Below are 14,776 nucleotides of genomic sequence, written 5' to 3'. Positions count from 1 at the left end.
CAAATCCTTTGTCGATCTGGAGCACTGCTGCCATAGACAAGTCCTGTTATTCTGCGATACAGCAGAGAGGAGCAAAAACCAACACACACAAAAAAAAAAGTGCAATAGTCATTAACAAGCAAGGCTCTATTCAGAAGTGCTCTACAGGTATCATGCTCCTTGTAAAGCTGCATCCCTCACTGCTGTTAATCCCTGTGGCGACCACTCCAGCGTGTCTCCCAGCCAGAACACACAGCTACTGAGAGGGAACGTGTCAAAGCATTGAGCTGTTAATGCATAACCATGCACAATCACAGCTAAGATATGCTAATTCTGCATCATAGGAACTGTGTGGGTGGTCTTTCTCCTTGTTTGGTTGTGGTGATTTAACCTACTGTGGTAAAACTTACCACTTTAGTGGTGCGCTATGAAGATCTGATATGATCCCTTGAAAAAAAAAAGGTTTTCTCTTTGAGTATGGATGTAGTTCTCATATATGTGGGCTTCAAAAATGATGTTGGAAGTGTTAAATAATGTGTGTTTAAAAAAATCTGCTAAAGATTTTGTAACCTGATTTTTTTATGCTTGCTGTTGCCACTCCAGATGTATGTGCATTTCACCTCAGATCCATTTTCACACCTCCATTACTGATGGTAAAATCTGAATAATACCCCTTAGTGCTTGTGCTCTGAGAAACATCACAAAACAAGTTACTCTGCAGATGAAGATTTTAATGTATAAGTTGTTTTTTGTTTTTTCATTCAAGTTTTTATTCAATTTATGATACGTCAAACATATAACAATCTTTAAAACAGTACAAACATGTTAAACAAAATATATAAAAATAAATAGATACTACATTGAAAAAATAAACATATTTTTAAAATACTTATGCATAACTCAGCACACAAACAAAATACATAATTCAAGTCTTCCTCCCCCCATGTTCTAGGCATCTATTCACTGAAACTGACCCAGTCAAACTGACCCTTTTTTATCATTTAGATTTTCTATCATCAATTCATAAGAGACATTATCTGTCATCAGCTTAACCCATTTAGGAACATGTTTTTCCTCAATACTGCAGTTTAGATCTCTTTGCCATATTAATCTTAAATTTTCATGTATTTCACACTAGGCATCCACAACCATGTTGTAAATAACTGAGGCTGAGTGAGCAGTTCTAGGTGGCTCAAAAAAGAGTTTATCTTATTTTCTCCCACTCCTGGTTTAACGCCTGTTGCTGCCATATAACTTCTTAACTGGATGTGCTGCCAAATATCCCCTCTTTCTTTCTGGCCCAAGCGATTACTAATTTCTTGAAATGACAGAAACACCCCATCTTTATACAGGTCTCCAATCCTATTCAGGTTCCCTTCACCCACGATTTCCACAGAAAAGGTTTTCTCTCTCTCTCTTTATAGATGGATTGTTCCAGATGTCCTCTTTTAATACTGGGACATCCTGAACATCTTGTGTAACTTTGCACATATTACTCTGGAATGTTGCAAGATTGGATTATGTTCCCATCCAGTCAGATTAGCTGCATTTTGTGACAAGATTTCCTTTTCTGTTTCCATCCATCCAAGGTGTGAGCTACAGCCAGCCCAGTGTCTGGCCCGTTTTACCGTTTTGAATTCTACTCTAGTTGGGTAAGGCTAGGCCTCCTTTCCTTCTTGGTTCATAAAGCTTTTGCATGGTGATTATAGGTTTCTTGTCATTTCACAAATAGTCTTTAATCATCTGATTATATTGCTTGACAATTCCTGGAAGAATTGTCACAGGCACTATCAGTGAGATTTAATTAAACCATCATCTCAATTGTATTGATTTTTCCCATCAGTGTGAAGCTTATTGATTTTTTATTTGTGTAGGTTATTCTTTATTTTTTAAGTAATGGAACTATATTAAGATGACATTTCTTTTTTATTATTATTATTTATTTATTTTAGCCAGAAATTTGAGAAAACTTTTCCACTTATTGGTCTTATTAAATGCACTTTATTATACAAGGACAGGGCATTTTTTCAACTTAACACGTGGTTTTACTAATGCTTTACACAATTTTTGTAATAAGTCTCACTTTTATTATTGCACAAGTCTTCACTTTCACCTTAGCAGAAAGCTTCTGGGTTAAATTCTGTTGGCTTTTCTGAAAGGGGCTTGTGTAAGATGCTCCAGTTTGCTGCCACAGGTTAAGAGTTTTTAAAATTTTTTCTTTTAGTAAACAATATGATTTCTGTTACACATAACAATAATAATAATAATAATAAATCTTTATTTGTATAGCACTTTTAAAAAACAAGGTTTACAAAGTGCTGAACAGCACACAGCAAAGTAAGGTAATAAAATCAACAATGAAAAGATACATGCACAAGTACATTTTGAAAATAAAGTAAATAAAAATGTTATAAAAAAGCCAGTCGATAAAAGTGTGTTTTAAGAAGTGACTTAAAAGATTAAACTGATGGTGCCAGCCTTATCTCCTCAGGCAGGTCGTTCCAGAGTCGAGGGGCTCGGACTGAAAAAGCTCGGTCACCTCTGGTTTTGAGGTTCGACCCTGGCACAGCTAAAAGGGACCTGCCTGAGGATCTAAGGCTGCGGGGAGGCTCGTGGGGTGTCAGTAAATCTGTAATGTAGCCGGGTGCCAGACCTAAACGAGCTTTAAAAGTAATCAGTAAAACTTTAAAGATGTACAGGGAGCCAGTGCAGCGAGGCTAAAACAGGTGTAATATGTTGTCTTCTGCTAAAACCAGTGAGAAGCCGAGCTGCTGCGTTTTGCCCAAGTTGGAGGTGAGAGAGGGATTTGTTGTCAAGACCAGATAGGAGGGAGTTGCAGTAGTCGAGTCTGGAGAAAATGAGTGCATTGATAACTTTTTCTAAATTGGGCCAGGAGAGGACAGGTTTAATTTTACTGATGGTGTGGAGGTGAAGGAAACAGGACTGGGTGACTTTTTTGATGTGAATATGAAAATTAAGATTGGAATCAAATATGACACCCAGGTTTCTGGCAGAGGGGTGATGTTCGAAGAGAGAGGACCGAGACTGTCTTCAATATGGGCGATGGAGTGAGGAGGGTTGATTACGATAATTTCAGATTTAGAACAGTTGAGTTGTAGAAAGTTTTGTGCCATCCAACTGTTCACATCGTTGAAACACTAACACAGCAGCTAGGCCTCCAGTGTCCCCTGGTCTCAGCGGGAGGTATATCTGTGTGTCTTCCGCATAACAGTGGAAGGACACGTTATGGCGGGCTATAACATGTCCTAGGGGGAGCATATAATAGAAAACAAAATGGGACCTAGAATAAAACCTTGCAGTACGCCACAGGCAATGTGGGTAGAGGAGGACGTAAAATTAACTATGGTGACTGCAAAGGTTCTAACTAAAAGATAAGAGTAAAACCAATCAAGTGCAGTGTCTGTGATGCCAACCCAGGTTTTAAGACGATCAATTAAAATATTGTGATCAACGGTATCAAATGAAGCACTCAAATCTAAAAGAATTAAAATGATGCTCTCTCCTTTATCTGAGGCTAAAAGAAGGTCATTAGAGACTTTAAGGAGACCTGTTTTAGTGCTGTGTAGTGCTTTAAGACCAGAATGAAATTTCTCAAAGATGCCATTTTCATTTATAAAACCTAAAATCTGATTAGAAACAACTTTCTCTAAAACTTTGGATAAAAAGGGAAGCTTTGAGATCGGTCTAAAGTTGGTAAAATCATCAATGCTTAAATTAGGCTTTTTAAAAAAAGGTTGGACCACAGCATGTTTAAAACAAGGGAGGGACAACACCTTTTGACAAGGACAGGTTAATGATGGATAAAATGCTGGGTCCAACTGTGCTAAAAACATCTTTGAGGAATTTGATGGGTATGACATCAAGACTGCATGTGGTTGTTTTCATGTGAGATAAAACATCAGCTAAAGAGGAGAGAGATAAAGGAGTAAAATTAGTAAACAAAACACTTGGGAAATTCTCTTCTTACAGTTATGGTGTGACTCAGAGAAACTATTTGATTTCTTATATCATTGACCTTTTTAACAAAGTGATTTAAAAACAGTTCACACAGTTCTGTAGATGCATCATAAAAATGACAGGGCTTAGGGTTAGTAATTGAGTCTAAAACCTTAAATAAAACTCTAGGATTGGATTGATTTTTTGTAATAATGTTAGAATAAAAAGCTGTCCTCGCTTCTTTGACTGCTTGTTGATAGGATTTAAGACTTTCTTTCCATGTGAGATAAAATACATTTAGCCTGGACTTTTTCCACCTTCTCTCATTTTGCCTGCAAATCCTCTTTAACAATTGGGTGTGTTCATTGAGCCAGGGTTGGGAAATTAAGTTAGGCTTTCTCTCTTTAAAAGGAGCAACAATATTTAAAATAGAGTTTGAGATTTGATAAAAAGAAGAGACCAGCTCTCTTCTAAAAAATCTGTGTTAAGAGCAGTCGAGGAAGCTGGGGTAAAACATTGAGAATACCTAGAGGCAGAACAGGAGTTAAAAACACGAGATGGGAAAGGTAAAAACCCTGAGTAACAGACTTTGGAGATAAAATAACTTTAAATAAAACGGCTTTGTGATCAGACACACAGATATCCTTAGTTAAAAAATTGCCCGGGTTGAGACCAAAGGATCAAACCAAGTCCATGGCTGAAAAGCAACCCCAGTGTATTTATTTGCATTTATTTGACACAATTTTCCCTTTATTTCTTGAGAGTGTCAAAAATGCAAATAGATTTTTTTTGTGTGAGTTATGAAACAAAAGGTTTTAAAAAAAAACTTAAATGTGAATTTTTAAATTAAACAACACAAATAACATTTCTAATGTATTTTTCTGTTTCATATTCACCGTTGGGGCTGCACTGTGGTGTGTTGGCTTGAATTGTTGCTTCACAGCAGAAGGTTGCGAGGCTGGGGCCTGTGTGCAGTTTTCATGTTCTTCTTCTGCAAGTGTAGGTTGTCTCCTGGTACTCCAGCTTCCTCCCACAGTCCTAAATCATGTATGTTAAATTAATTGGTGATTCTGAATTCACCCTAGAAGTGTGAGCATGAGTGGTTGTTTGTCTTGTTTGTGTTGGCCCTGTAGTGGACTGGCAACCTGATCAGAGCATATTCTGCTTCTCACCTGATAGAAGCTTAGACAGGCTCAAGCCTCACAAGCAACCCTGAACGTGATTAAGTGGCTATAGAAAATTAATGAAAATCACCAATGAGTAATATAAAATAGTGTTCACAATTAAGTCTCTTAATACAAACACCGAGCTGATCTCACCACCACTTTCCAGCAGGAACACAGTCCTACACACTGAAGCATTTCAATAACTTAAACTGAACATAGTCTTCACTTTTCAAGCCCCCTCAGAGCTGACTAATCTGCACCATAACTAGATTCTGGTCATCTGCCTTATCAGATCAGCTCCTGCCAAGATTCTGACCCCTCACATCAAGCCCACCACCTTATGGGACAGCATTTGCATTGCTGCACCCACTTCCTCGCTGGCAACTTTGATAAAATGACTTCAACTCACATTCAAAATTAACTTAAACCCAATATTTTTATATATATTTTATATCCTTCCTATTTCTATTTAATACCTCCTATGATATCTTTTGGCTCTTTATAACATTTCCCTTGCTTTTTTGTACAGTCCTACCGAGAGGATCGGACAAAGATTGAATCGGTGATGTAGATCGATATAATACTACCACTAACTGGATATTAAATTACTCCCATCTGCTATAAAGCTCATGAACAAATTTATCAACAAGCAAGCACTTTTTTGTAGTTATGATTATTTTATTAAAATAAACAGACTGTCCTGATCAGGCACATACGTCATACAGCCATACTAGGGTGAGATAATCAATAAAGAGACATGACAAACTGTATAACAGTGCAAATGGTGACATTCCCGCTGACAAGACAAAAAAATTAAACAAAATCATTGCAAAAATAAAATTTAAAAAGTCCCCTGATGACGTGCAGCTACTGCTCCTGTTGAGGACAATAAAAACAAGTTGCATTAATCCTGACCTATACATTTAATAACACAGGGTTGTTGTATAAAACATGAAATAAGGAGTTACTTCTGTACATTGTTCTTAACCCTCTAGAAAGCCTTTAATTCACTGGTGACTAAAACCTTTTTGTTTGTTGGTTTGTTTTTTTGCATAAATTCAATACAACTAAATGTAACATTTATTTTCCAATTATCACCAGTTATTAAACTTTTAAAGGTGGAACAGAATTTAGATTTACAACACTTTATATTAAAAAAAAAAAAAAAAAACACACAAACAACTTGGTTATGTTTAGATCTGTCAGACAACTTACAGGTGAAAGCCAATGTGTAATCTGACACAAACGGGTTAAGATCAAAATGTGTTACACTGAAGGATCAACAGATAAACAAACCTCTTCACTTCTGAGCTGCAAATAATGTGACCTCAGGCTATTCTGACAGTTGGCATACGCCATGCCAAGTCCCACTCCTGAGCCAAATGAAATTGGCCACGTGTGTCCTACAAATGGAGAAAGACATCTTCTAAAACAGTAAAGATAGCACAGGAAAAATAAAATGCACTAGGAATGATGTGTGAAAGCATAATTATACTTTACATACTTTTGATTGCATTTAAAAAATCTACACACTCTTTGTTGTGGTTCTATGAACTATTGCAAAGCACAAAGACACATTTTTGTAGCAGCAAAGGATGATGAAAGTTTTGTATATTGAAGCACAAACAAGCACAAGCTGCTCTTTTAAAGACTGAGAAAAATTGAGGCTTCAATGTGCAATACAGCAACAAATTTATTCAAACTACTTACTTTTGAAGAACAGGACAGAAAACACAATTCCCAACCCCAGCCCAGTACCTGAAACACAGATAACAATGACTTCGTCACATTACAAAAACATTATTCATATTTACTATGTGTGTGTGCACCTATGTAATGCTTGCAGTATTCAACTTCTCTTGGCAATTTTTGACCCCTTTTTTTGCACTACTACTTGAAATTAAATTAGATTGGGGGGTGTTTATTGGACCTATAAAAAAATATTTTAAATTAGTGAGAAACAAAAACCAAAACTTAAAAGTTGTGAGTGCATATAATATGGTGCTACCAAGTACCTGCAGCAGAAGTAAGATAATTAGTTAAATAAAGAGTCCAGACCCTTCAAATCACTTAGGTTAGAGCCAGCATCCTGCAGGTTTTGGATGTGTCCCTGGTGCAACACACCTGATTCAAATTAAATGGTTCTCCAATGGCTTGTAGTAAAGTTCCACACAAGCCTCTTAAAGAACCAATAATTTGAGTCAGGTGTGTTGCAACAGGAAAACATAGCTTTCAGTTATAACCATAAACATTTATCCATACACTATATTATTCATACACTTTTTTCCCAATATTTTGCCTTATAAACAAATAACTAGGTGTTAGAACAATATCATGGTTCATTCTGGCTCGCAGCACATAAATGAATAAACACTGTTTTGTACAGATACACTTACTGAAGTAATAAAAACTCAGTGAGGAATAGTAATTTTAAGTTGATAAAGCCTGCCACCTGCCGTCTACTCTAGCTAGCTATGAAAAATTGAATTCTAGTCAATGACTATAAATGCGTCGTTGTAACGGAAAATAAATATCTGTATCATTAAAGTATGGCAAAGTCAGAACTGACTGTCTTATAACATGTTGTTTACGTTATGCGGAAGGCGAACATGTCAGAGAACCATCAACACTTTCTGGAAGGCGTTTTCATTTGGTTTCTTTTCAGCAACCTGAATATATGGGAAAAGCATCAAATTTATATGCAAAAACGGCACCGACAGGTGCTTTTTAATAGAACTAAAGAATAAATCTTAATTTGATTACAGTACAAATGAAGGTTATAGATATGTGACCAATCATTTTAATTGTCCTTTATAAGCCCTTTGTGGCTAGCTAGTTAGCATCGTCCAGCCAATGACAGCAGTGGACTACAGGATAAACTGCTAGTTGTCTTTACTGCGGGGCATTACACTGCCCTTATATGCTCCATATTCCAGCATATTTACCTAGTTTGATGGCACCATCTGCCAGACACCGGTCCCACTTTTTTCCTAGCTCCTTCTCAGACATACTGAATCCAGCTTGCTCCGGGGGCTAGAAGTGTCAAATGCAGCTCAGGTGATGGTTTCAAGTGCTGTCGGAAAATATATAATTTCTTACGGATAAGAAAAAGAAAACGAGAACAGCAAAGTAACGAGAAAGTGTAGAAACCTTTAAGGACACTCTAGTTTAATTTGCTAATTTTTGTAACTGAAGTTTTAGATTCACGGGGTGAGATAACTGCAAATAAAGACGTGTGCGTGTATAAGTACACATGCGTTCAAAAGAAAAATTCGGTTATAGCGTTCCATTTGAACGCAGCATACTGTTGGAAGACCTCGCGAGGTTTTACAACTGGAAGCGCTCAATGTTTCCATCCTTTCGTACAGAGAAGAACAGCCCAACAAATATTCAAACCTGATGCTTTTGCTCGACTAATATCAGGAGCTTTTTATTTTAAATTATTTTTTCTCTGGAAAAAAAAAAACAAAAAATCTATTTCAAAGTTTCTACATTAAATTTTATTTGACACAAATAAGTACATTGTCGTGAAGTCATTATATCATGATTACCTAATTAACACTGATTTCCTGAGATGACAACAGCGTACACACAAATTTAAAATATACAAAAGTTGGCATGTTTCAAAATTGTTACCACCAATAAAGAAGTGCCGTCAGCTGGTACACATTACTCTACATCCAAATCTGACACTAACAAATAGATAATCTGGCATCATTCACAATTATGGTAGTAAAAGAAAAAAAATCCTGTTGTATACTGTGACAATCGTATCAAATTCCTTAACTGACAATGTCATAAAAAGTTTCCACCCTAACTCCTCAGCAGGCATACTTATGTGAAACAGCCAAAAGTCATTTTCTTGGCAACAAGCACAGTCTTGGATGGTGTTAAATCAAGTACAAGTTGGCTCATTAATAGTTGGGGCTATTGTTGGTATTTTATTCATTGTGAATCTATGTGTATACATAGCAAAAGGGAACCCAAGAGGTAGAAACTGTGTCCTTGAAGACAACGATCTTTGACATAACAGCAAAAAAAAAAAAAAAAAAAAAACTCAATTGCATTTGTAAGTCTTTACTCCAGAACTTGTGTCTGAAATACACTGACAACACATAATTCAAATTTACAGAGAATGTGGAATTCATTCCAACATGGCTGCCATGATTATACAGTTACTGTACATGTGATAGTACATAGTGATATTTACAACAGTTATCCTAATGATATACCCATAGGTATGTCTCTGATAGCCAGAATGCTGTGTTCGTGTTTACTAAAAATTATGCTCCATTGAAAGGAAATACAAAAAGAGTGGCCCAAGTGAGACAACATAAATCCGTTTCCTGGTCTTGATTTTTTTTTTTTTTTTTCTGGTCCAACCACAGTTCACTCTAAAGTTGCTCTGATCAGTTGTTGGAACCTGGGTGAGAGGACTCTTCCCATGCTGTTGCTGCTTCTGTTGGCTGGTTGGTTTCTTCTCTCGTCTTCACAGATCCCTTGCTGATGGTCAGAAGGTCTCGAAGTTCCTTATTTTCAATCTGCAGAAGTCAGAATGGTCAAATGAGACCAGCAAACAGATGCAGAATAAAAAACATACAGGGAAAGAAGTTCCTAATATCCAATGTGAAATGCACGGTTGGAAAAATTTTTAAGTAGGAAAGCTCCCAGAAAGAAAAAAAGTTGGTAACCACTAATTTATGGACTCTATCCATATTAACACAGGAACTAGTTTGATTAGTTAAATCTACATCAAGTAATATTTCCATGCCATGGACCCCCTGCTCCACCCTGTACTGAAGCCATGCTTGGTTTTAGGCTTTCAAATATGAGATTCTCACTGTAAATAATGTCTGGTTGAATCCTGTCCTTTGATAAAGCCAAAGTTAAACGAACAACACACAGTCTTACTTTTATTCATTAAAATAGGGACAATTTGTGGACATTAAACACAATGGCTCTAATGTTCAAAGCCTCAGGGACCCCCTGTGGTCTTTGGGGACCCCAGGCTGGGAACCACTGTGCTAGTCCATAATAAAGCAAGTGTTTCATCCTTTCCAATTAGATGTAATAAACAGCATACGGATTTATGAAGCTTTCTTCATACTAACTGCCACAATACTTTACTTTTTTTTTTATCTTAACTGATGCTGCCTTCCTGAACTTTGTTGGAACTAGCAATGCTTTAGCACAGGGATCTCCAACTCCGGTCCTCGTGAGTTACTGTCCTGCAGGTTTTGGATTCTACCCTGATGCAACACACCTGACTCAAATCACTGGGTCATTAACAGGCTTGTGCAGAGGTGTGCTGTAGTAGGAGACATCTAAAACCTGCAGGACAGTAGCTCACGAGGACCGGAGTTGGAGACCCCTGCATAGTAGTCATCCCTCCCTCCATCTGTCCCTCCCAAAATTTTTTTTTTAAAAAAGCACAGCTGTCATTGTGGAGGATGGCTCATCAGCCGTAACATTACATAAAAAGATGCAGAGAAAGGAGGAAATACACTGAATGTGTACCTGCAGGATAACCACCAGCTTTTTATTCTAAAGTAAAAGTACATGCTCTGTAGTTTGGTTAAATGATGTTATGTTTTATCTAACATAACGTGCTAAGATATGTACTATATTTAACTTCAGATATCTGGTCTTGTTTCTTTATTTTCACTGTTCCAGGTTTTGTTTCAAAAACAGCCATTCTGCTGAAGTCCAAGCTATATCCTTTTTTCCCCTGTGTTTCTAAATTCTCTACTCAGATTGAAAAGAAAAAGAAAATCTCGAAACGATCTTTATGAAGTAGTTCACAGAAAGAAGCCTCTCAAGTCCTGTAGTCTTTTCCATCTGTTTTCTCTGAGAGAAATCCACAGTTAATATGTAGTATTTATCTGTTGCTTACAAAGCAGAGAATGAGAGTTCTTGTTTTTATTATGTTAACATGAAAATATAGAAATAAAATATGAAAATATAGAAATAAAATAAGACCACTAAGGAGTGTTCATGTGATTTTATACAGGTTTGGTGTTGTGAAATCAACACATAATAATCATGATAATCTTAAAATTGTGATTTCTTTGACAATAATTGTACCAAGAAAATTTCGAATCTTGACACCACTAATGTGTGAGCAGTTTTCCAAAGACATATGAACTATTGCTTTTAGTTTGACTGTACTTACCTCTAGTTGAGCAAGCCTTTCTCGAACACAACAGTAGTGCTGATCATCTACCTGCACAGCTCTTCTCATCACCTGGCCCATCTCGCATATCCTCTCCACCTGGCCCTGCACTTCCTAGAGAACAATGAAGTTGCATAATTTTTTTTTAGAAAACTGAGGTATTGTAACATCATTAACATTGTGTAAAAACTACATATGCATGAACATTTTGACCAGGCAAAAAAACTGTTGTACTTTTGCGTGATCTTCATGAAGGCTGAGCACTGGTTTGGTGTCCAGCTCCTTCTTCTCCATCATCAGCTGGAGCATCTGCTTACGATAACGGCCCATTATTAGTTCTAGCGCATACTGGTGTTCTTCAAGGGACAGCCATAACTCTGTAGAGACAGTAATTGATTGGATTAGTACCAGTGCAAAACACCTGCCATTTAATGACCGGAACAGATCGAGGAATTTTTACCTTTATTTTCCTGCTGCAATTCCTTAATTTGAGTGTTTTCCTGAGTCAGAAGGACATGAGGCTTGTATTTGGTAAGCTCCTGAATCTCTGAACTGTCTTCTGTGTGCTTAGAGACAGCAGTAAAAAAAATAAATAAAAATAAATAAAATAATCCATTGGTATTATATTATATATAAGTTATTTAAGTTTAAGTTAATTAAGGGGCTTTTGTGCCACCTCTGCTCTATATGTCTGCAACATACTAGTTCAGCTGTGTTAAGGCGTTTTGGTACATACCTTGTCTGGAAGGGCATTTCCCACCTCCTTCATGCTCTCCACGCTCCGACTGAGGGCCCCGGACTGTTCTATCAATCCTTCGGCAGCTGTGTCATGCTCCTTTAACCTCTCGAGAAGGGTCCGAGCATCGCCCAACACTTTTTCTAAAGTGCAGGCCATTTACTGGAAACTGATAAGTCGTGTCTCTAACGTAAAAAAGTTCTGTCAAAATACGAACTAATCGGGGCGAAAATGCCCCGTACTGTTAGCTTACAACAGCTATATTACCAAGCCAGCTCCAATGTCTTTACAGTAAAGTATGCATACAGGTGATGGACCTTGGTAATATTTTCTAAATAAACAGAAAATGATTAAACACACAATAAAAAATTTGTATTCCTTTTGTTGTCAAGTTCGTCGTTTCCCTGTGAGGTTAGAGCATATATATACGTCACTTCCGTGTCTTGTTGTATTTATAGGTTGCGTTTGAAGACAGCTGGGAACATGGAGAACCTAATCAGAAATACTCGAGAATACTTTTAAAATGTGTATTTTCTTATTGGTAAACTGAGTATAAGACAACCCAACTCAGAGTCTCGTGTTTTATATAATTTTAAAATAAGGATCTTGCACAATAAACGCAAAAACGTTTCTTTACTGACTCGATTTTATGAAACACTCGACAAACTAAGCTCTATATTTTAGACAACGAAATCAGTTGCCCATTTTTAAATGTTAATTGTTAAGAAATAGTCAATCTTGAGGTAGCCATTTTTGTATAACACACAGGGGGCAATTTAAGATAAAAATATTTGTTTTCCTCCATATTAATAAATGCACTAAATCACAAGTTATCGTCTTAAATTCAAATAAAAACAAGCACGGCGTTTTCATACAGTAACTATCAATACTTTCTAAGTAGCGAACATTAAAGAGGAAGAAAATATAAAACAAATAAAGGAAACTACAACAAAAAAGTAAGTGCTTTAGATGTGATTTTGTTATAATCGAGGTAGCGGGAATGCAGCGGTCTTCTTCTATTTTTCTTTTCCTTGCAGACTAGGCTGGCTTTCTGCTGCCATCTACTGTTAGACACTTTGTCAGAATTGTTTCGTATACTTGCACTGTAAACAGTATAACATTCATTCAATAATTAATTTTGTATACCGCTTTGGTCACTTCAGGGTCTCGGGGAAGCTGGAGCCTATCCCAGCAATTAGCAGGCGAGAAGCAGTGTAACCCCAACTTCCAAATTTAATCCAGTAATGTCCTTAGTTTTTGCAAGTATAAATCATAAGCCAATTTGCATATGATGGGATTTCTGGTACAGTTTTGGCTAGTTTTCTCTGTAACTGACAATACAGTTCAGTATTCATCACATTAATTACAAGCTGTCTTCTGCTCCTCTCATATGTGAAGGCCCACAAGGTTATATCCATAGACTCTGTTATAATCGGTCAGTCATCTCCTTAAGTCCATCACCAGTGTCTGTCGCCATTGTTAAGCAGATGATACTAAACTTTACTTTTCAGACCAAATGACCTTACAACCTTTAGTGAATTTTAAAAAGTTTTTTACAAGTTTGATTTCTTAAAATTTCCATACACCCATGTTCTATACCATCCATTTTTTATACACTCCACACAGAAAGGCTCCAACCGAGATTCAAACCAGGAACCTTTTTTGCTGTGAGGAGATGGTGTTAACCACAACACCACTGCACACCTATTTTAACATTTCTTCAATCACTTAACTCAGACAAAACTGAAGAACTAGTGATTGGCCCTAAGAGGTCAAGTCAGTTTATTTCCCCCCTCTCCAGGTACATTAGAACCACATGTCATATTTAGACTACCACTGCAACTGTTTATGTACCGTTTCTCATTCAACCCTCTCCATTCTGGTCTCAATTGGTTGGTACGCCGTCCTTACAAAACTTAATTTCTATAAATTTGCTGAAGATCCTCTTTTTGTTTGAACTTTCTATTCTTGGTCATATCCTCCTCATTCTGAGTTTACCACAATGCACATGGCTATGTCCCTTGAATTCCTTCACTATCATTTTCCATAATCCAATGAATCAGTCATGGATCAAGAATAAAACACTGTGGAGCATTAAAATAAAAATTATAATACTATTTTTTTCTCTACTGTGTTAGCTGATTCCAAACTTTACCATGGTCCTTTAAATCCACCCAAAACCAGTGGCGATCTAATCAATACTATTTTGTTCAGACAGTAGAGATGATCTAATCTAGCAGCAGCCCTGGTAACAGCTGCAGTTTTTTTTTTTTTTTTTACTGGTTTATCAGTTAGATAACTGCCTTTAAAAGTAGCAGGGAGACAGAAAACGTGTCATTGTGAAATTCCCTGCAATATATATTTTGTAATTATTCTCTGTTAACTTCATATATTTATTTCATAGCCATATTTATTCATTTTATACCCATAAATGTTCAATTTATATAGTCATTCATTCATTATCTGTACCACTTTTTTTTTAATTTATTTAGTATTAAATTAATATTGTTAACCTTTGTCAAATAAGGTTTGTGCGACCCCAGAAACAGAAAAGAAAAAGCCCTTATTTTTTGTTTGTAGCTGGTAATGACATCAAAGCTTTGATTTCGGATAACAATGTAATTACTGTAATACATTGATGATAACATAACATACAGGTATAGCTATGTTTAATCTCCCATCGATCATTGCGTGTCTACAGAGGTAAGCTGCAGTGGCTCTCGCCTTTTGGCTCTTTGTTGAACTTCACGTTGTCAAATATCGCGG

The 14,776-nt window shown here is 36.7% G+C and overlaps 2 protein-coding genes across 2 annotated transcripts; both read right to left on the bottom strand.

Annotated features, from left to right (window-relative positions):
- Positions 1-5,762: 5,762 nt before the first annotated feature.
- micos10 (mitochondrial contact site and cristae organizing system subunit 10) lies at positions 5,763-8,256 on the bottom strand. Its single transcript, XM_042003841.1, has 4 exons — positions 8,048-8,256; positions 6,813-6,860; positions 6,399-6,505; positions 5,763-5,978 (listed from the first exon to the last, which is right to left on the bottom strand). The coding sequence occupies exons 1-4, from the start codon at positions 8,109-8,111 to the stop codon at positions 5,970-5,972; spliced, it is 228 nt and encodes a 75-aa protein (XP_041859775.1). The 5' UTR covers positions 8,112-8,256; the 3' UTR covers positions 5,763-5,969.
- Positions 8,257-8,584: 328 nt separating this feature from the next.
- sike1 (suppressor of IKBKE 1) lies at positions 8,585-12,626 on the bottom strand. The gene is made up of 5 exons (XM_042004880.1): positions 12,011-12,626; positions 11,735-11,840; positions 11,509-11,651; positions 11,275-11,388; positions 8,585-9,643 (listed from the first exon to the last, which is right to left on the bottom strand). Exons 1-5 carry the CDS (start codon positions 12,167-12,169, stop codon positions 9,512-9,514), a joined length of 654 nt encoding a protein of 217 aa, XP_041860814.1. The 5' UTR covers positions 12,170-12,626; the 3' UTR covers positions 8,585-9,511.
- Positions 12,627-14,776: the final 2,150 nt, after the last annotated feature.

The sequence above is a fragment of the Melanotaenia boesemani genome, chromosome 13, assembly GCF_017639745.1.
Source record: "Melanotaenia boesemani isolate fMelBoe1 chromosome 13, fMelBoe1.pri, whole genome shotgun sequence".
Taxonomy (NCBI): domain Eukaryota; kingdom Metazoa; phylum Chordata; class Actinopteri; order Atheriniformes; family Melanotaeniidae; genus Melanotaenia; species Melanotaenia boesemani.
This window is presented reverse-complemented; position numbering and strand designations above follow the sequence as displayed.